The following is a 20321-nucleotide window of genomic DNA, read 5'->3' as shown; positions in this document are numbered from 1 at the left end:
AACTATTAACAAATTAAAAAAAACAAACAACCATTCCACAAAAAGAAAAATTGACTAAAATCCACAGAAGGGAACCCCTACGCAAAGGAGCAACGGAAGTCGCTCAAAGATAAAGCCAAAGCGAAAAGAGAAACTCTCTCTCTCTCTCTCTCTTTCAAAGCTAGACAGATAATAAAACCAAGTCAATTTATTCAAGATGATGATTAGATGGTCCAAATATGCTTCAAATGCAAATTGGTTGTTACATAGTTTACATCTAGCATAAATTTGAGACTTCGATTGTCCCCCATGCTTTATATTGCTTTCCCTTTTTTTCCTGGCAGAAGTCAGAAGATATCCGTCCATGATTGGGTAATGGATAAACCAGAGCAACAATAATGACGAGGGGATAGAATTGCTACAAAGTAGGTGAAGATAAACAGGAATGGGCAGATGACAAGAGAGTGATTTATGTCTTTATGCGTGATATTGGGTATATATGAAAATCCTGGATCGTTGGATATACTCATTGAGAGCAAGAATTTTAGTGTGGCTCAAAAATTTTCACTGAATATGCTTTGCTTTCTTTCTTGAAATTTGTACTTGCAAAGCATAGAGTGATGAGAAAATACTTCCTCAGTATTCATATACTGGGGGAAGTGGAGATTCCCATTAGGCCATTAGCTGGATCCTAGGATTCTTGCGTCGTTTTCAAGTGCGGCAGTGGGGGGTCATCGAGGTATCAGCTAGGGATGATTTCAGTATATAAAAAGAATACAGTACAGTTAGTTCAACGCTTTGAAATGATTCAAAATCTTGTTAAAGTTAGACACTACATGTGAAAGAAGATGATTTCAGGATAATCTACAGTGCCGATTTGGGCTGAAGAAAAAGGATGCTCCTGCCTGGTTAGTTTATGTAGTGTTGTTGGGAACTTCATATGCAGCATCTGCTGATGATTTGGGAGGAAGAAAAAGGATGGCTCCTGCCTAGCTAGTTTATGCTTCATATATATGCAGCATCTAGAGAAAAGATTCATTCCTCCTTTCTGTATATTAAACAACTGAAAGCCAATTCTCTTACTTTCTTGTTGCTGGCTAGCTTGATCCTTTCAAAAAAAAAAAAAAAAGAAAGAAAACAGCTTGTTCCTATTTCCAGGTTTCTGCCGACTGCAGCGGATGAGCTGTTGGCTGTTGCTGCCACAGATATGATTGCCTCCAGCAGTTTCCTTGGTGTTGGGAGTACTCGAAATGCTTCTGACATAAGGTAGGTTGAGTTGGTGGTTAAGGAATAAGGATTTTTGAACAATGAAAATATTGTGAATTTTTCAATGTTTCCATCTAATCTCCTAATAAATCTTGTCATGCTTGTGTGTATGATTCTTTCCCCAGCTTATGTTTCAAATATGAAAAGACATTGATAAGGATCTATTTCCTTGATTGCTGTTGTATAAGTGTCCGTTCTTTTTTTCATTTCAACAATATTACACAGGTGAAGTCTTAGTTTCAGCTTTCAGGAATGAAAATTAAGAAAATAAAAAAAAAAACATCAATGTAAAAGTGTTTTGATCAAGTGCAGGCAAGACCTGCTAGTTGTTCTTCTTCTTATTATTATATAACCAAAAATGCTTTACATCAAACACTTTGCTCACAAGATACCAATAAGCATGCCCTATAAATTACAGAACAATTACCGATCTTTGAATATACATCCTTTTGAAGAAAATAGCATATCAACCAGAAATTTCAATAGCCTTAGCGTCAGCTTTCTTGACTTCTTCCTTAGGAACAGTGACAGTAAGAACCCCATTATCCATAGAAGCCTTAACCTGCTCCATCTTCACATTATCCGGCAGCCTGAACCTCCTCAAAAACTTGCCGCTGCTACGCTCCACACGGTGCCATGTATCGTTCTTGTCTTCCTTCTCCACACTCCTCTCTCCGCTGATTTGCAGCACTCTGTCATCTTCAATTTCCACTTTCACTTGCTCCTTTTTTAGCCCAGGAAGATCAGCCTTGAAGATATGAGCTTCTGGAGTCTCTTTCCAATCTATGCGAGTGTTAACAAAGGCAGAATTTTCACTAGAAGAAAGAGGAAAAGGAAAGTCCTTGAATGGATCCCACAGGGAAAAAGAAGAGAGGGGATCGGAAACACCTCTTGTTGAGTTACCGTAGAAGCTTGGAATCATTGCCATTTTCGATGTGACGGGTTTAGTTTTAGATAGGAAGATTTTCGCTCTTGCTAAAGTAGCTATCAATTGCTTTTCGGCGTCTATGGTATCCCGCGGGATTGGTGAATTGGGTAGTTATAGGATGCAGGGGGAGACATCCGGTACTTTCTTGATCAATCTTACTCTCTGTCGTGGGATTCGGTTAACGAACTTTCTGGTAAATTCTGGAGTTTTAAGGCTTTTACAGCGAAGCCTCTGGACTCTGGACTTGGATGTGGGCTTTTCTCGTGTAATCTCACAGCAGGGCCTATTTCTTGGCCTTGTAGGACTCTACCTCAAAGCCTTTTTTTAATTTTTTTTTGAACTTAGATTTAAATAACTTAATTTCAGTCAAGATAACGTGTATGTGTAGTATAATCATTTTTAACTATTTAAAAATAAAATTACAAGCAAATTTTAGAAAAGGATAAATGTACGAATTTCTTCGTATTTAATAGTATTTGTAAGTAGAATTTAATTAAATCTATATATTCTGAAAGTCTAGAAATCAACCTCTCAATCAGTAAGTCATCATGGCTTTTTTTTTAAAAAAAAAAAAAAAACTAGTATGGAAATTGATTTTCTTTTTTATAGTTTTTGTTTTATCTTAATTTACAGAAATAAATAATTTAGGCATCTGAAAGTATAGTCGACAGCAGACGGCAGTAACCAGAAAAGGCATGTGTCCTCACAGCTGAAATTAATTACCCTTCATCAAATTTAATGAGAGAAAAAACTAAAAAATCATCAAGGGTCTTTTTCCAAGTAGCTTGGAAAGGTCACATGTTAAGGTCTGATACACACAGATGCAGTGCCTTTCTTTGGAAAACCAAATTGATTTTTCACCTCTAACCCACCATCTGTTTTTCTTCACAGATTAGCACCTCAACTCAATATTAAGAATTTGTTTGTTCAACATCAATCTCAGTTTACATATATTTATAGAGAGAGAGACAAAAGTTTACTAATATTAATTAAACCATCTCCCTGCTTCTCTAATATGCTGAGAAGTGAGAAAGGTCCCAAGCATTGAATAATGGAAACGATGGATCACGTGAAAGCAGCAAGAAATTGTCAGAGAAAAATATGAAATGTGTTCTCGTTTGAAGCTCTGGAGTGTCTCACGTGATAAGGTCTCCTTGTCCTCCTCCATCCCTAGCCACAAGTTTTATACCCCTCCCTCAACTTGTTGCAGACGATATATACAGAATCCATTTTTACTCTTTTTCAGAGTACATTGATTTATATCTGTTTGTGTGAAAGGATTAATGGGTCGTGGAATATAATTAGACAGATTTTTTGAAACAAGTAAAATGTAGGCCGCACAGAAAAACTAACAAGTGACTGTTGCTGCTGTGGCCTTTTTGTGAACATGGGGGCCTGGTCGGTGATTTGGGCAATCCCAGATTTCCTGTTTTATATTCCACAATCATAACCTATGGCCTTTAATTAAATGGTTCAGATTGAATGATTTAACAACTTCGAATTACCTTTTTATTTTCATGATTCATCAATAACATCATCATATATATCCATGAGAATTTGTATCATCTATTCGCCTGTTGATGATTCTGCTCAATCTTAGCAACTTGGCATCAATTTCAGCGTAATCCATGATTCAGGCTTTTACTATTCAGATGCACCACAACTACCTCATCCTCATGTGCCTAGGCATTAATTTTCAATTTTGCAATCATTTTTATCTGGATTTCTTTATCTTTCCCTTTTATTTTTTATTTTTACTGATTTTTTGAGCCAATTAATTATAATTTTTTTTCTTTAAAAATTATAGAAGCTCCCTCTTCCAGATGATGCAGAAAGGGTTTTACATATTCATTTACTTTCACGTTTTGTTTGTTTTCAAGTTTTTCCTCTGATTCTGATTGATCAGACAAGCAAGTGGTTACAAGTATGACAATTTTTAAGAACATAGTCTTAATAAAATTTAATATTGTAAAGATGTAGTCAAATTTTGCTTTAAAATTTCAGTAAAACTTTAAATCAACTAGTCCAAATTAACACAATAATTGAATATATTTGCATAAAACAAATACAAATTACTTATCCGTTGAATGATTAAGTTAAATGATGACATATGGTTGCATGATAACATGCATTATGGGATTCATATGAAATGTGATTAAATTAACATGGATGGATCACTAAGATATTATGATCTATCAAGTAATTATAATGTTTTGATGCTAATGGCTCCCATCTCATTATCTTTCTCTTTAATATATGCCTTCCTTTCAAATCTTTTGTTTCAAAGTAACGGTTTTTATGCTCCTATTCTTTTTAAAAATAATTTATATTTAAAAAATATTTTTTAAAAAATTATTTATTTTAGACTCTCAATAAATCATATCATCTTTAGATTTTTCATATTAAAAACAAGAACGATTTTTTGAACATTGTGGAGTGAGTTAGGTTAAAAAATAATAACATAAATTACAATATAAAATAAAAAAATATATAGCTCAAATTAATCCAATCAATGGTAGCTTGGTTTATCTTCATTCCTTCAACATATTTATAAAGGAGGTAAAATATTTTATTCTATTTATTTTAAAATATTATTTTTTATAGTAAAAAAGTTACTATATCATATTATGCAACTTATTAATTTTCTGTCCACTGTATCTTCTTCATGTAAAAAAAAAAAAAAAACTCAAACAGAAATTCAATCAATATGGTAAATGTAAGAAATAAAAATAAGAAATAACTAACTTGGGTAAAAGTCAAGCATTAGTGTTCACCACTTCACGCAAGAAAATATTCGAAGAAGATTTGGGGATAGGAATGAATTCCCCATCAAAGCCAAGTCATTGATGTACTACAACTTCCGAGAATCATTGAATACCTTACATATAATATATATAGTGCCCAAAATAAAATCTGACTACAGGAAGCCTATTCAATTCATGCAAAATTTTATATGTATATAATTTTAATGTTTAAATAATTATCAATTATATCCTTATTAAATGAGTTTCAATTGTATTTAATAATTGATGATATGAGATCCAAAAAAATAAAATTTTTGAAATGCGTGTGTTAGCTTGGTTTGGAGAAATCACGTTCCTTCCTTTTTGTTTATTTTCATTTTGTCCGTTAGTGACGTTTAACTGCCTCACTGCTATAGGGCCATCTGTATCTGTCACTCTAGATCCATATATGTCAGAACATCTCTCCACACTAGCCAACTATTTAATTCTCTAGGCGCACATGCTGGCAGGGTTGCGAAGTGACTAGACTCGCTTCCCTTACTTTCTGTCACATCACCATGCTAGACTTTTCATGAGTAGGCCCACGCACATAATCAATATGGTCCGCCTCTCATCACAGGACTGAGTTGTGCGATGTTGGACCGACCTACCTGCGTGTGACTTGATGGGTTTTGGGTCCGTATCCTTCTCTAGGGTCAGGTCTCATCCCCTGGTGAAAGAAGTCCGACGGTTATCAATTGCCCCTTTACCTCCTCGGCAGTTATTTCATGAGTGATCAACAGTTATTTCATGAGTGATGAGGGGGTAAATTCCTGGGCTCCCATTATGACCGTGCTGCCCGAGGACAACTCCTGTCAAAATGTCATTTCCTTGCCTTTACTCTTTTCAAATTCAAAATTCCCAATTTTCTCCAGACTCTTCTTCTCACTTTACTCTCTGTGTGCTTCATCCCTTTCAGCTGAAAGGGAGTGAAGCCATCAGTGAGGTGGGTGACTAATCTAGAAAAATGACTGACAGCACTACAAAATTGAGCTGAGAGGGAGTGAAACTCTCAGTGAGATGGGTGACTAGCCTTAGAAAATGACCACCAGCACTACAAAACTGAGCTGAGAAGGAAACAAGTCCTCAATGAGGTGGGTGACTGGTCTTGGAAAAAGACCGCCAACACTACAAAACCGAGTTGAGAGGACGAAGCGACAGTAAGGTCAAAGAGTCTGAATTCCGAATAAGGCCAAAGAGCCTGGAAGCGATAGTAAGAAAATGACATTTTGACAGGAGCCGTCCTCGAGCCGCACAGTCATAATGGGGCCTAAGGATTTATCCCCCTATCACTCATGAAATAACTGCTGAGGAAGTAAATGGACAATTGATAACCGTCGAGCTTCTCTTACCAGGGGACGAGACCTGACCCTAGAAAAGGATACGAGCCCAAAGCCATCAAGTCACACGCAGGTAGCTCGGCCCAACATCGCGTGACCCAACCTTGCGATGAGAGGCGGACCGTATTAATTACGTGCACGGGCCTACCCATGAAAAGTCTAGCCCGATGATGTGACAGAAGGTAAGTGAAGCGAGTCCAGTCACTTCGCAATTCTGTCTGCATGCCCGCCGAGAGAATTAAATGTCTGTCTAACGTGGAGAGGTGTTATGACATATTTATATATACAGATCTGATTAACAAAAATAAATGATCCTGTAGCAGTGAGGCGATTAGACGTACTAACAAATAAAAAGAAAATGAATAAAAAAAATGTGATTTTTCAAGACCAAATTCACACACACATTTCAAAAACTCTATTTTCAGTATATCATATCATCAATAATATATTAATTTTTTAAATTATAAAGATAAAATAAATTAATTTAGAAAAAATAGAAAAGCAATTTATAAATTTTATTAATTTACCTAATTTTCTTTCCCTCCCTACTTATTTTCTTTGTGGTCACAAAAGTGGGTCCCAAAAACATACCCATTACGCGCCATCTCCAGGGTGATTACGTTATTGAACGTTGATAATCACCTTTTACTTTTAGCCGTCCGATGAAAACGATGGCCCCTCTGCTCTCTCTCTCGCCCTCTGTCCCTATATACAAACACTTCACTCTTTGACTGTAACAAACAAAGACAAATGAGTTCCAACCAGAAATACACTCTCCCCCTCTGTAGCTCTCTTTAACTTTGTGCTTTTCTGGGTATGCTTCTTGCTTTGGAGCTTGGAGTCTCTACAGCAAAATGAAGGCATTGATATCTTTTTTTGCTGCTTATTTGCTCTCTGCAACTCTTGCTGATATCTGCAACTTGTTTTCTTCGGTTTCATTGACCTCTGGAGCACCGACACTTGTTACGTCCTGCTGGAGAGGCTGGTGCTTCTGTTAATGGCATCTCTTGTCTCTGCATTACTAAAGCTGAAGTGGGTATGTGATATTTTCGTTGTTTTAGTGAGAAATCTCAAGAAAAATTCATGCTTTAATTTGTTGGGAACTTTGTTTGCCTACATCTTTTGAACGTTTAATATAATGGTTGAAATTTGTTCGTTTGATACTTTTTGATTCTCTTGTTTCAGATTTTGTCTTCTTTTTAGGTTCAAATTTGTAACTTTAAGTTGTGAACTCTGAGAATGAAAGGGAACGGGATTATACAAAGTTTTTACCGTGATTGATAAAAAGCAAAATTCTTACTTTCGATTCTTGCAAAAGGCGAAAGGAAAAAAGGAGGAGTGATTCATTTAAGGAAATTTACCTTTACTATTTTTTTCCTTCCTTACTTTGGAGTATCAATGAGGCTCTTGCTGTTCAGTGGTTTTGAATGTTAGTGCGTTATGGTTTTGAATAGCTGGGAATCTTTGTCCTGTGCATTAACTGAAGCAACAGGTCAATTAGCTATGATGAGGACAGCTTGATTTGCCTTATCTTAAGTTTTTGAAAAAATATATATAGGGCTTTCATGGACCACCCGATTTTTGCTTTCAATTTTTATTTGCCTGTATATTTTGTCGAGATGCTTGCTGTTTATTGTCTTCTTGTATCCCATTTCATTAATGTTGCAAGTTGAAAAGACTTTGATCAATTGGCTCCATTTGATCGAAAACCTTTAATTGATGCATGCACAAGGAAAAAAACAAAATGATGTGATCAATTGGTCCACCTTATAATTTTGCTTTTGCTTTGGGTATAGAAATACTGCCAATTCTTTCTCACTTCTCGTGGGCAGAAACCGGTCTATTTCATGAATATTTGAGTTTATCACGGCATAGAGACACCTAAATGCTTACGTTTATTTGTATGTTGTCTTGACTGTTGAGAGTTGAGACCTGTGCAAAAGATAAGAGAATGAGTGAAAAAGTGTCAATTAGATAGAACAAAAACTACTTTATAAGATATCAAATTGGGTATCTAAGCTGTTCTTAGAGTGTCCTTCATTTGCTGATTGTATTAGAGTGGTGATATTGGATGATCAGGTTTTTTCGAATAAATTCCAAGATTTATATTTCACTATTCTCATCCTTAAAGATTATAACTAGTGAATTGAAATTTCCTGCATGTCTGGAAGAGCTCAAGAACTCTCGAGGTTTTCCTTCACTATCTGCGTTTGGGGAATTGAAACAATTGTCTGGCATATACTCTTCGTTTCCTACTTCCAACTGTAAGTTTTGTCATCTATGCTCTTAGTGTTCTGTTGGCCATGATTATGAAAATTCTATAGCTAATCCTTTTTGCTGTTCAGGTTAAATGGTTTTTTGAGTTCCATAGTATTAATTATGATTTTGCCATCATCTTATTACAGATATCCAATTCTATTTTAATGAGTGTCTGATTCATGCCCCAGTGGCATTTATGCCAATTTGGTGGATGATAGAATTAGGGGACTTAGCTTCTTGTTTGAGTTGCTTGATATGTTTGCTTAACTCGGCGTCACAGCTCAACAACAAAGGAGTGATCTATATACCTGTGGAACAACATGGCCATCTCTAATGATGGCTAGTTTTGTGCATTATTTTATCAGCACGTCTTACGTTTCCTGTGCCAAATAACCATGAGAACTTTTGTGTATGCTTATTAAGTCATGGTTACAAAGTTTAAGTATTTTTCATTTCTTTTTAAATCTTCAGAGTGGCCAGCATGTCTGTTGACCTGAAAAGAACACATTAGGGCCTTGTCCTTGAAAATCTCAGGATAAAAAAAAGTGAAGTGGAGAAACATCTGCATCCCATAACTGATATTATTTAAGTCTATGGAAGACCATTCAAGGCAGAAAATAAATTCAGGGGGTCAGATATCATTTGGAATTTCTAAGACTGTAACAACCCAAGCAATGCAAAATTTGGCTTCGCATGACAGGTTGACACCAGAAAAGCCTTCATCGTCAGATGCTGATATTCATCACAAAATTACAAAGAATATAAAAGATATTTCGCCTAAATGTTCAAGGAATTTCCTAAAGCAATGTAGGAAGGTAACCAAAGAAGAGGAGCTTGTCAAGTACATGTCAAATTTGCCGAGTTATCTGGAGAGAGGTGAAAATCGACAGGAGAAAATTCTGAATGTTGGGGTCCTTGATTGGGGTCGTTTAGAGAAGTGGCGGTGTAGCCAAAAACATATACCACAAAGAAGTAGCAGGCATTCGTTCTCAAGTGCTAATTCATCATTTTCAACAGCAGGATCATCTGTTGACTACAGTAGTGGTCAAAGCTGCTCTCCTGCTCATCAAAGGATGCGATGTCCATCGCTGCAATCTCATCTGATGTCATCTCCTGTAGAAGTCCATTCACAAGATGTCAAATCGTTTGAAGAAAGTGTTCAAAAGTTTCAAGATGTCAAAGGTGTCCACGCTAACAGTATGAGTGAGCAAGGAGAGTTCAACAAGACAGATCAACTCGTTTCTGAAAACTTTTCTGAAATCAAGCTGGATCAGAGCAAGAGAAAAGATTCAGACCCAGAAATGAATCGAGAAGGTGGAACTCTTAATCGGGAGAATTTTGAAATGCAGCAGAGTATGAAGGTTAAGACAACCCAAGATGGTGAATTAATGAAGAGAGTAAATCAGTTGCAAGAACAGAAGGCATATGCCTTTGACCAAGATGTCTCCCAGAATAGTAAAAGAGTACTTCTACTTATGCCAAGAGATCTCACTCAAGGCAGTCGTTCCCAGCTTTCTGAGTATCCAAAGGGAGCAAAAGCAAGTCGAAGTAGCTTTTCAGAGATGCCAAAGGACATGAATCCTGCAGCAGTCACTTTTGATGTTCCTCACTCTTGTCCACGGCCTCGGGAGATTGACAGATCTGCAGAGATGAGATGGGGCGCTCCAGATGCAGAGAGTATCAGTTTTTTGCCCAATTCATCTCACTTAGCACCACATCCAGCCAAAATAAAAATTGGTGCATCCCATGCTAGAATTTCGGGAAGTAAAAAATCAATTGTAACACCAATAAATTCAACTTCAAAAGAACCTTCCACAGGATTGGATGTGAAGCTAAGCAAAGTAACTTCTGAAAAATCGAGAAGCACCTCACCTTTTCGCCGACTTGGCATTGGTATGGGCAAGATAAGTAAAAGTTTCAGCTCCAAAGAAGATTCTTGTATATCACAAATGAGCACAATCCATAATTCTGCAAAATCTGCTGCAGAGAATTCTGTTGCTTCCTCTTGCCAAGGTACTTCAAGTACCGATATGCAAAATGCTACAAGCAGAGCCAGGTCAAGCCCTCTGAGAAGGTTACTTGACCCACTGTTGAAACCTAAGGCACCAAACTGCCATCATTCTGGGGAACCATTGCAAGGGGATTTAGTATCAGCAGATAGAGCCTGCAAGTCATCCAATGGACGACTAGATTCTTCAACTGGACTGAGACAGCCAAAAGTTGTAAAATTAGACATGGCAAGTTGCAGGGAAATCAATATTGATAATTCGTGTCAGGACAAGAAGCATGGATCATCAGCATTTCAAGCTTTGCTACGAGTTACAGTTAAGAATGGCCAACCACTTTTCACGTTTGCAGTTGATAATGAACGTAATATTCTTGCAGCCACAATGAAGAAGTTAAGTTGCACGCTAGAGGATGATTATTGCTGCATTTACACATTCTTTGCCATTCAAGAAATCAGGAAAAAGAATGGGGGTTGGATGAACCAAGGTGGCAAAGGCAAAGGTCATGATTATATTCCTAATGTTGTAGCTCAATTGAAGGTTTCAGGTTCTCAGTTTTCCACGAGAGAGGACTACATGGAGCAATCATGTGCTAGAGAATTTGTTCTATTTGCTGTGGACTTACAACAAGCAGAGCCGCAAACATTAGAATCTCAGCCAAATGATGAACTGGCCGCCATTGTTGTCAAGAACCCAAGAGTCATCAATAAAAGTACAGCCAGTGATGGGTACAATACTGGTGAATGCAATGATCTTCCAAAGATGAGATCTAATTCTACTTCCAGTGAACAGCCTAACATGAACAGCGAAAGCCTTATGAGTACCACAGTCATTCTTCCAAGTGGTGTTCATAGTCTACCAAATAAAGGAGGACCTTCATCGCTGATCCAAAGATGGAGATCAGGTGGATCATGTGATTGTGGAGGCTGGGATTTGGGTTGCAAACTCAGGATTTTTATCAACCAGAGTCGACTTACTAAGAAATCAAATCTATACAAAGCTTGCTCTGTGACAGATAAATTTGAGCTCATATCTCAGGTAATATCTTGTTGCTTTTACCAATTACTTGTTCCTCAAACCTATTATTGCCAAATAACATAGTTCTTTCAATAATTAACCAATAGGTTGGGGAAGAAGAAAACCAATCTGTCTTCAGTTTGGCACCTTTCAAGGGTGGAATCTATTCAGTTGAGTTCACATCATCATTTTCAACTATACAAGCATTCTCACTGTGCATAGCAGTTTTAGATAGCAACAAACTGTGTGAGATCCCAGAACCTTGCAACTTGTCTGAAGGAAAAACTTCTTTGTAATAAGGTTCCATATGGAATTTGACAGACGCCTGCTCCTGTTGGAAGGTCTAATTTCACAAGCAACTACACAGGCAGTACAGATAGATAACAGCCAGTTTGAGTGGGTGGACACCACTTGAATCCCTCTAATTGAAATAGGAAAATAACAATAGAATCTGCAAGGTCATGGGGAAAGAAACCTAGAAGCCTGAGCTGAGAGCTTGTAATTTATATATTAGTTTTTGAGTTCTTTTCACTATAGGAACTGTACTTAGAAACATATCCATCCATGTAAATGGAGCTGGTGCATATATTTATAATGAAACTTAATGCTATTTTGCTTTCATATTAGCAAGTCCCTTGCAATGAATCTTTCTAATTTTATATGTAACCTTTTGGCTCAAAAGGCCACTCTCTGCTAACACATTAAAGAAAAGAACAAAGCAGCAGAAAATTCTACTGCTTGAGAAGTTGAGATTCATGGTTAATATATATATATATTTTGAAAATTTACTATTTAGTCCTAACACATTAATTAGTTTATTAATTTTCAAAAATACATTAAAATATTTTTAAAATTTATAAATTTTATTAATTAGTCATTTTTATAAATTCTACTGATTAATTATTTTAACTGTTAAATATTTTATTAGTCTATATAATATTAAAAAATTTATTAATTAATATTTTAATTTTATAAAAATATTAATTTTTTAATATTTAATTAATAAAAAATTAATTTTTTTAAAATTAATAAATTAATTAGTGAATTTTTTTATTAAATAAAAGCTAAAAATTTGAAGTATTTTTCGATTAGATTAAGTAATAATAAATTATTTTATTGTATTTTTTTTTTCAACAATCCGTACATAACTTAAACCCCTTTTTTCGTTAAACAAAATTAAAATAAAATAAATATTAAAATTAAAACCCTAATCTCATGTTTAGTCCTCGAATCCTGCGGTCAGTGTGTCACCTTCACTCGACTGAAACACATTTTCTCATGTAAATAACGTTAGCTAATTATTTTTACTGCTCTTCAATTTTTCCTAAAACATGAATTTTCTTTAATAAAATTCCAATTTTTCTGAACAAAATCAGAAACAGATTTTTGGCTTTCTTTTTAACAGATTTTCTATTGTTCATATTGTTTGAAAAAAGATTTGGATTGAGATTCTTGATTACACTTAATCCCTAATATTTTAAAGTTTGATATTTTATAAATTAAATAGAAAAAATGGCAAACCAATTCAAATTTCCACACTTGAGCGGTTTATGAGGAGAAATATATAAATGTTTGTAAGCGCAAATCTTCTATCTTCTACCTTTATTAATGTCAAACGTTAACCTCCGATTTCCAAAATGCCTCTTTATGTTGATCGCGGGGCTCCCAAGGTTTTACTCTTTCTCTGGATTTTCTATATCTCGCTTTTGATAAAGACGGGAAAGGAGAAAGAAAACAAAAAACTATTGAGTCTGGCTTATTTGTTTATTTATTTTAATTTTATGTGAAGCTATGGAGAAAAATTTGCGCAGAAACATCCATAGAAGTCTCGCTGGTTGTTGAAAATTGGAAGCCTCTTCTTGCTGGACTCATATTTCAGGTTTACATTTTAAGAATTGATCAACGAACTTAGCATTGTTTATTAATGCATTAACCATTAATATTTTATTGAATTATTGATAATTAGAGGATCCTTGTTTAGTTTATCATTTTGGCAAATTTGATGAAAAATTTTAGATGAGTCTGCTTATATGTTGGCATTTTGTTGAAGAAAACGATAATTGCTCATTAATAAACTATAATGGGGATGGGACAGTAGCAATGTTGCACATATGTTATTGTAAGGGAAATTTAATATTTTTTAGTTGGAGATTATGAGAATTGTCTAGTAGCTGGATTGCTCAATATTCTGCAAAAGCCTTAATTTGTTTCTTTTAAGTAAAAGAATGAAACTGTATAAAGAATATTCTTTGGACAGAGTAGTTCTTTCTCCACTAAAATGATGATCTACATCATCTGTAGTTCTTCCTTTGAGGCTTTGAAATTCTAGCTTATTTCACTATTTCCTCGTTTTGTTTCTGAATGCAAGGAACTCTTGCATTATAGACTGCTGTAATCATGTCATGTTCTATAGGTGGTTGCAGCAGCATCCACACTTCTCTTTGATAATTCTGTATGCGTTGACTACTTCAACCTGGATGGTGCCTACTATAGTTATGTCCTCTTTCCATTTACCTATGGTTTGAATGAATGAATAAATGCCTTAGGTATTATTAGGTTTAACTGCTCATAATTTCCGCTTCATTCTGGATAGAGCCTTTTTGGCTTTTCTTGTCTTTGGTTGATTCATATTTTACATCTTTCTTCTGAAGTTCTAACATATCATTTGGACTTTTGTACAGAATCTAATTTCATGGTGTTTCCCTTGTTTTTCCCCCTCCTTCCCTTTTGCTGTTAGGATTATTTATTGTCTTTCTTTACATTCTGTGCTTCAATGTCAAATTGGTATCATGTGATGCTAATTCATGGGCCTTTTTCTGTGTAGTACATACATGGGTTAGCTGCTCGTGGAATTCATTACTTACATAGGCCAGGGCCAACACTTCAGGACATTGGCTTTTTTCTTCTTCCAGTGCGTACCACTATTGTGAATAGTATGGCTCCTTCACACTTGATGTTAGAGCGTACATCATTACCCCTTTTTTTTGGCCATTTCAGGAACTTGGTGAGGACAAAGCCTATATAAGTGAGACTCTGTTCACCTTCATCTTTTGTTCTTTTGTGTTGGTAAGGTTTTGAAGCCTTGTTATTCATGTTTACACTTTACATCTGTTACCTAACAACCTATTATCTAGGCAGCTCCTTTTTTTATATATACATTTAACACATAATTGTACTGTTTCTAGGTAGATTACCTATGGTGCAAACCTCACACTCTGTTTTTTCCTACTGGTTTCTACCAGAACTTTTGTTAGTTGTTTCTGTTTACCTCTCTCCTTTGATGAACTGAGATATTTCATGTGTGATTCAATCTCTCCCCTGATTAGTTAAGGAAGATTGTACTCAATATTGACATGTAAGTTTGCAGAAGTTTGTCTAATGGAAAAAAAATAAAAATTATGCGAATTTAAATAGGTCCATGCCACTTGATTTTGTGCATGTTTATGTTTGCCAATTCCTCCAAGATCGGACAACAAGCAGCATGCCATGAGCAAGTTTATGCTTTATTTTCTGACATTAATTGTGAGAGAATAAGTATTGATGATCTTGAGTGTCAAAGAAAACTATTAAGTTGGTGAATATGGAGATCCTTGTCTCTTCAAAATGGCAAATTATTTTCTGATGTGCTTTATTGAGATTGACAACTAGTGCAGACTGTAGACAATGAGTAATTGATAGGGTGCTAAGCATTTGGTGGAGGTAATAGAGTAGAACTAGTTGACTATGTGATTCTACTTCTGATGATACTGGGACACTCATGTTTTGCATTTCATGTAATTTTTTCCTTAGGCCCCAAAGAACTTGAAATACATTAAAGCTTCTTGTCTTTGATTAACTATGACTCATCTTATTAAGTAATTTAATTATTGATGACCTGCAACTCTACTAAGTTGTTGATTGATGTAATATCTTTATTCTGTTGCAGTGGACTTTTCACCCTTTCATTTTGCAGTACAAAAAAATCTATACAGCTCTAGTCTGGTGCAGGGTTCTTGCTTATTTAGTGGTAAGTAGTTTTAGTTTCTTGCTTTTCATGAGACCTTTCTGATTACAAGAATTGTGAAGGCCATACTTGGATTTGCAGAAAACCATTATTGTTACATTTTGTATATATTAGTGAAGGCAAACTTATAACTCATCTATTGTCCAAGAACTTGTGTACTGTTTCATTAGTTATTTTTGTCTATTATTGTTGTGATTTTTTTTTGTTTAACCTTACTCATGTTGATAGTGAATAACATAAAATGCTACGCATTTTTCCTATAGCAAGAAGATGGCTTGTTTGGTTGCCCTTTTCCCTATATCATCTACTTAGATTGACTGGAACAATAGACAATTTCTTTCTGATCTTTGGGTCCTCATTGTACAATTGCGTTTTATTTATGTATTCTTTCCTTGCACTTCCTTAGGCTTGTCAGATTCTCCGGATAGTTACATTCTATTCAACTCACCTTCCTGGTCCAAATTATCACTGCCATCAGGTAAAATTTTGTAGAGCTTGGCATGAGGTGCAGTCTGTTTCATTTTATTTTTGGACTTTTGATTGTATCTTCTATGAAACCCTTGCTTAAATTACCTTTGTTGTAATTGAAGCAATTTTTTACAATCAGGTACAACTGTCTCTTTCAGGGATCAAAACTTGCCAGGCTTCCCCCTCCAGAGAGTGCAATTGAATTGCTTGTTATCAACTGTAAGTTTTGAACATCAAACTGTTTTTGTTATCTGTTACACACTTGCGCACACACAAAGGTTAGTGTGTTAAGTTTCTTATTTAAATTGGTACTATGATGCTTATATGACTTTATTAACATGCAGTTTCTCGAGGGGTTAATTATGGCTGTGGTGATTTGATATTTTCATCGCACATGATATTTACCATAGTCTTTGTGCGCACATATCAAAAGTATGGCACAAGGAGGTGAATGCATTCATCCTGCTTTTTCCTTTTTTTTCGTGTGTGTGTGCGCGTGCTTGCACCCGCATGTGCATGTGTGCTTGCACATTAGTTTCTTAATTTAAGGGTGTTTGAGTGGTGGTGAGCTATATGCATTATAGATGCAGTTGGGACATTCTACTAGGTGTGAGGACTGATTCCCATCTTTGTTGTCACTACTTTGGCTTATCCTGCAGGTGCATAAAGCAGTTTGCTTGGTTACTTGCTGTGATTCAGAGCCTTCTTATTTTAGCATCACACAAACATTACACGGTTGATGTTGTTGTTGCATGGTAAAGGGATGACACATTTTTCCTCTTAGATTTAACTCCATAGGCACGTAATCATTGACTGAGACATTTAATGTTCATGCAGGTACACGGTAAATTTGGTAGCTTTTTACATTGACAAGAAAATGCCAGGTTAGCATTTCGCAATATTTTCTTTCCCCATGCATGTTTCATGAGTATACTTGAAAGTGATTTTTAATAGTGGATCTGTTTGTTGAACTCTATTCAGTGGATCACTTGCCATAAGAGTATAGATGAACTTCCATTCTGTATCATCTGAAGATCAGAACACGCTTACAATTTCAAACTTCATAGTAGTATTTACTTGTTTAGAACTATAAATTATTAGGAAGGAAAAACACTGGCCTGCATGCTGTAATTGGCATGTTGATTATTTAAAAGTCCCATCGAAAATCCCTGTATCTACAGTACATTAAATTGCTTGTCAATTAGTTATGCTTGGAAAGATGAAATCATCATATGGAAGCCTGAATGTTAACTTATTTTTGATTTCTTGTATCCAATTACCCACATTATCAGCTTAGTTTTCACTCCTTAGTGGTACAACTATTACTGGTAAATTGTCCAAAAATTGGATCCATTAACCTTGATGTTTGCTAACAATACTTTATGAGATGTTACTTTATGGTAGAACCACTGGAGAAAAAAAAAATCCAACTTAATGTATTTTCATTAAGAAATAGTAAAGTTAATCAAATCTGCTTTTTTATTTGTTTGATTTCTGTTGGTTATCTGATCATCTTGTTGCAGAATTGCCTGACCGATCCACTGGACTCACATCTCTGCCACCTCTACCTGTGAGTAGAGAAAAGGATAGCAGGGGCATGGAAGAACATCACAAATTGCTGAGTGGAGTTTCTGTTGAGATTTCAAATTGAGTATGGATCATTAATCAAATTTCTCTGATCTCATACTGGTTTCACCTACAGTTGCTTCCCTTGTCACACTTTGAAATAGTTAACGTGCCTGCAGAATCATCAAACACATTGATTGCAAGGTTAAGAACATAGCTAGTGGTGAATTGTACATAAACATCAGCAAATGCTGAAGATAGCTATGCTGATGTTACCACTTCAGTTCTGTGCCTAAACTTTCTGTCTGAACTAATGCATTTTCAGCTCAGTTACTGTGGTTGGTATACCTCATTTCCGTTGTTATTTAAAATCAAATGAAGTGTTTTTATATGTCTCACTGTATGCAACATACAATATTTTTTTAAAATTGATACTGGGAGGTACAGGTTCCTAGATACTGGGAGAACATGTTACACAAGGGAGAATAACATCGGCCTTGGACAGCTTGTCATGTCTGAAAACTGCTAAATATTTTGGTCCACAAATATTGAACTGATGAGAGGAAAAGCTATAAGAGGAAACATGGTTATGTTGATAATTTCGCGTCGGGAAGAGCATGAGCTTAAATTTTTTGAGATTGAGGATGCCTCATAATAGGCAACTGGGGCAGGCATGAGCCAATGATTCAATACATTAATGCTTCTTGTCTGTGTCCCACAATACTGTCGACTTTACACTTGTTTCCCTATATTTGATTAGAAGCTGATATGTATTTTAACATTGAAGACAGCAACATCACATGCACGCTTGTGTTTCTATCCCCATCAAAGACGCTGTGCACTTTACCTTTTAGCTGTAATCTTTAGAACCAACTAGTTCTAGCTTGATTACTCTTACTTTCGTGCTTTACTCTCTTCCCCCCCTCTGATTTTTCCAGTTTTATTAGCTTATCACGGCCAGAATATACAATTTGATACTGCAGACTCAAGTTGTTGATTAGCATGTGAAAGTGGTCCGTATGATATGTGGGTTTTGATTTTCTATTAAGAATTGTGGTGCAATGATGAACTAAATAAAGAAAGAAAAAAGACTCAGGTCTGCCCTTATGCTTCTCAAATCCAAGAACACTCCTTGTTGATCCTTGTCTTGAAGTTCCCATACAGATCCTTAAAAGCATCTCATTGTCTGTGCTGAAAATCTTGGCAGAGGCAAAATGATAAAAAAAACTCTGGTTTTTTTTTTTTTTTTTTGAAAAAAAAGAAAAGAGTTGGTACACTTGTTTAGCCATGTGGGTCACCAGTTGTTTTGTAGGGTAAAGGCCACTATCTTTGTGGGTGTCCTTAGATGATGGCAATGGGAAAGAAAGATCAGAGATAGGTCCATCTTGAATCAATTTGAGCTGGAAAAAGTTGGTCAATAACAATCTCACCTTGGGTTGGGTAATTTTTCATCATTTGATTCATGCCTTACCAAACACCTCAATTATTCCAAGATAATAATTAAATATTTCATAAATGAGCTAGTATTAGTCCTCCTTAATCTCCCTTTATATATATATATATAATTTTTATTTTTCAATCCCAGGAAGTGTGTCTCACCTATGAGATGCATAAAGAAAGCATGATATACATAAAATAATGTTTGATCATCTCATTAGATCTATCAACATTCCATAAATCCCTCTACCAAAATATTTTTATCTATTATAGGTTAAATAGAAGCAAAGAAAACTAAATTTTTTTTTATTCAAGTTCAATTTAACTTAATTATTTTTTAAAAAAAATTAGCTTCTAATTTTGAATTAAATAAAAAATAAAGAAGTTTAGTAAAAATTATGAAATTTAATAAATTAAGAAATTTAATATAAAAGTTTTTATTTTTAGAGCAAATTAATTTAAAATGAATTTGTGCAATAAATGTGAAACACTATAAATATTGTGCAAGTGACCATTCCGAATAGAAAGAATCAACTCAATCGAAATCCAAGAATGTACCTCTAGATAACATTATTTCTATAATGGCAAAGTAAGATCATAGCCAACAAGGAACATAAACAGGATCACTAGGCCCCATCACTTCTTCAAAAGTCCATATCAACGAGGCCAAAGGACATGTAAAGAAAAGATGAGATATAGATTTACCATGCAATTCATAAATTGTACAATGAGTATGAATATCAATAGTCCTTTCACATAACTTCAAATGAACTACACCACTGTATCTCGACACTCTTGTATTTTACATGGCACTCTTACCATCCATAAACGATATTGAACTAACTACCAATACCCACTTTTAAGAGAATACTTACACCTATCACAAAATAACCATATGTACCAAATATTTATATTTTACTTCTTGCAACTGAATTATTTTACAGCATTTTTTAAACTCTATTTATCTTTATGTCTTTTTTTTTTCCTAATATATCATTTGTCTGGGGAGACTCTTTGATAGTTGTGGTAAATTGTTTGGAAATACCTCATTTTAGATGCGGTTGAAAGAAGACAGTTTGGGAAAAATGTTTTATTATGTCAGAAGTAATTTTAAATTATTTTTTAATATTTTTTAAATAGTATTTTGCCCAATAAACCCTTATTGTTGTAATACTATGTCATATCAATGCAGTCTCTTCTTTCTAAGAAAAAAGCATGGCAGTTTAATGAGAAACTTTTATAAAAAATTTTTTTATTAAAATTGAAAAA

At 35.1% G+C, this 20321-nt stretch overlaps 3 protein-coding genes across 8 annotated transcripts; 2 read left to right on the top strand and 1 right to left on the bottom strand.

Annotated features, from left to right (window-relative positions):
- Positions 1-1424: 1424 nt before the first annotated feature.
- Positions 1425-2329, bottom strand: LOC110608662 (18.5 kDa class I heat shock protein). The gene has a single exon (XM_021747941.2). It carries the CDS (start codon positions 2171-2173, stop codon positions 1712-1714), a length of 462 nt encoding a protein of 153 aa, XP_021603633.1. The 5' UTR covers positions 2174-2329; the 3' UTR covers positions 1425-1711.
- A 4694-nt stretch (positions 2330-7023) lies between these two features.
- Positions 7024-12204, top strand: LOC110609343. 5 transcript variants are annotated; one of them, XM_021748860.2, is made up of 4 exons: positions 7024-7332; positions 8468-8560; positions 9027-11599; positions 11686-12204. In XM_021748860.2, the coding sequence occupies exons 3-4, from the start codon at positions 9149-9151 to the stop codon at positions 11872-11874; spliced, it is 2640 nt and encodes an 879-aa protein (XP_021604552.1). In that variant the 5' UTR covers positions 7024-7332; positions 8468-8560; positions 9027-9148; the 3' UTR covers positions 11875-12204. The 5 variants fall into 5 exon arrangements, with proteins under 5 accessions (XP_021604552.1, XP_043810089.1, XP_043810091.1 ...); XM_043954154.1 differs by having other exon boundaries at positions 8702-11599; XM_021748861.2 differs by lacking the exon at positions 7024-7332 and adding an exon at positions 7348-8375.
- Positions 12205-12820: 616 nt separating this feature from the next.
- On the top strand, positions 12821-18442 carry LOC110608605 (phosphatidylinositol:ceramide inositolphosphotransferase 1). Of its 2 annotated transcripts, none has more exons than XM_021747874.2 (11): positions 12821-13248; positions 13368-13457; positions 14403-14489; positions 14576-14644; positions 15504-15584; positions 15988-16059; positions 16208-16268; positions 16394-16481; positions 16709-16804; positions 16887-16933; positions 17573-18442. In XM_021747874.2, the coding sequence occupies exons 1-11, from the start codon at positions 13216-13218 to the stop codon at positions 17698-17700; spliced, it is 852 nt and encodes a 283-aa protein (XP_021603566.1). In that variant the 5' UTR covers positions 12821-13215; the 3' UTR covers positions 17701-18442. The 2 variants fall into 2 exon arrangements, with proteins under 2 accessions (XP_021603566.1, XP_021603565.1); XM_021747873.2 differs by having other exon boundaries at positions 12824-13248; positions 16394-16496.
- Positions 18443-20321: the final 1879 nt, after the last annotated feature.

The sequence above is a fragment of the Manihot esculenta genome, chromosome 2 (assembly GCF_001659605.2).
Source record: "Manihot esculenta cultivar AM560-2 chromosome 2, M.esculenta_v8, whole genome shotgun sequence".
Classification (NCBI taxonomy): Eukaryota; Viridiplantae; Streptophyta; class Magnoliopsida; order Malpighiales; family Euphorbiaceae; genus Manihot; species Manihot esculenta.
This window is presented reverse-complemented; position numbering and strand designations above follow the sequence as displayed.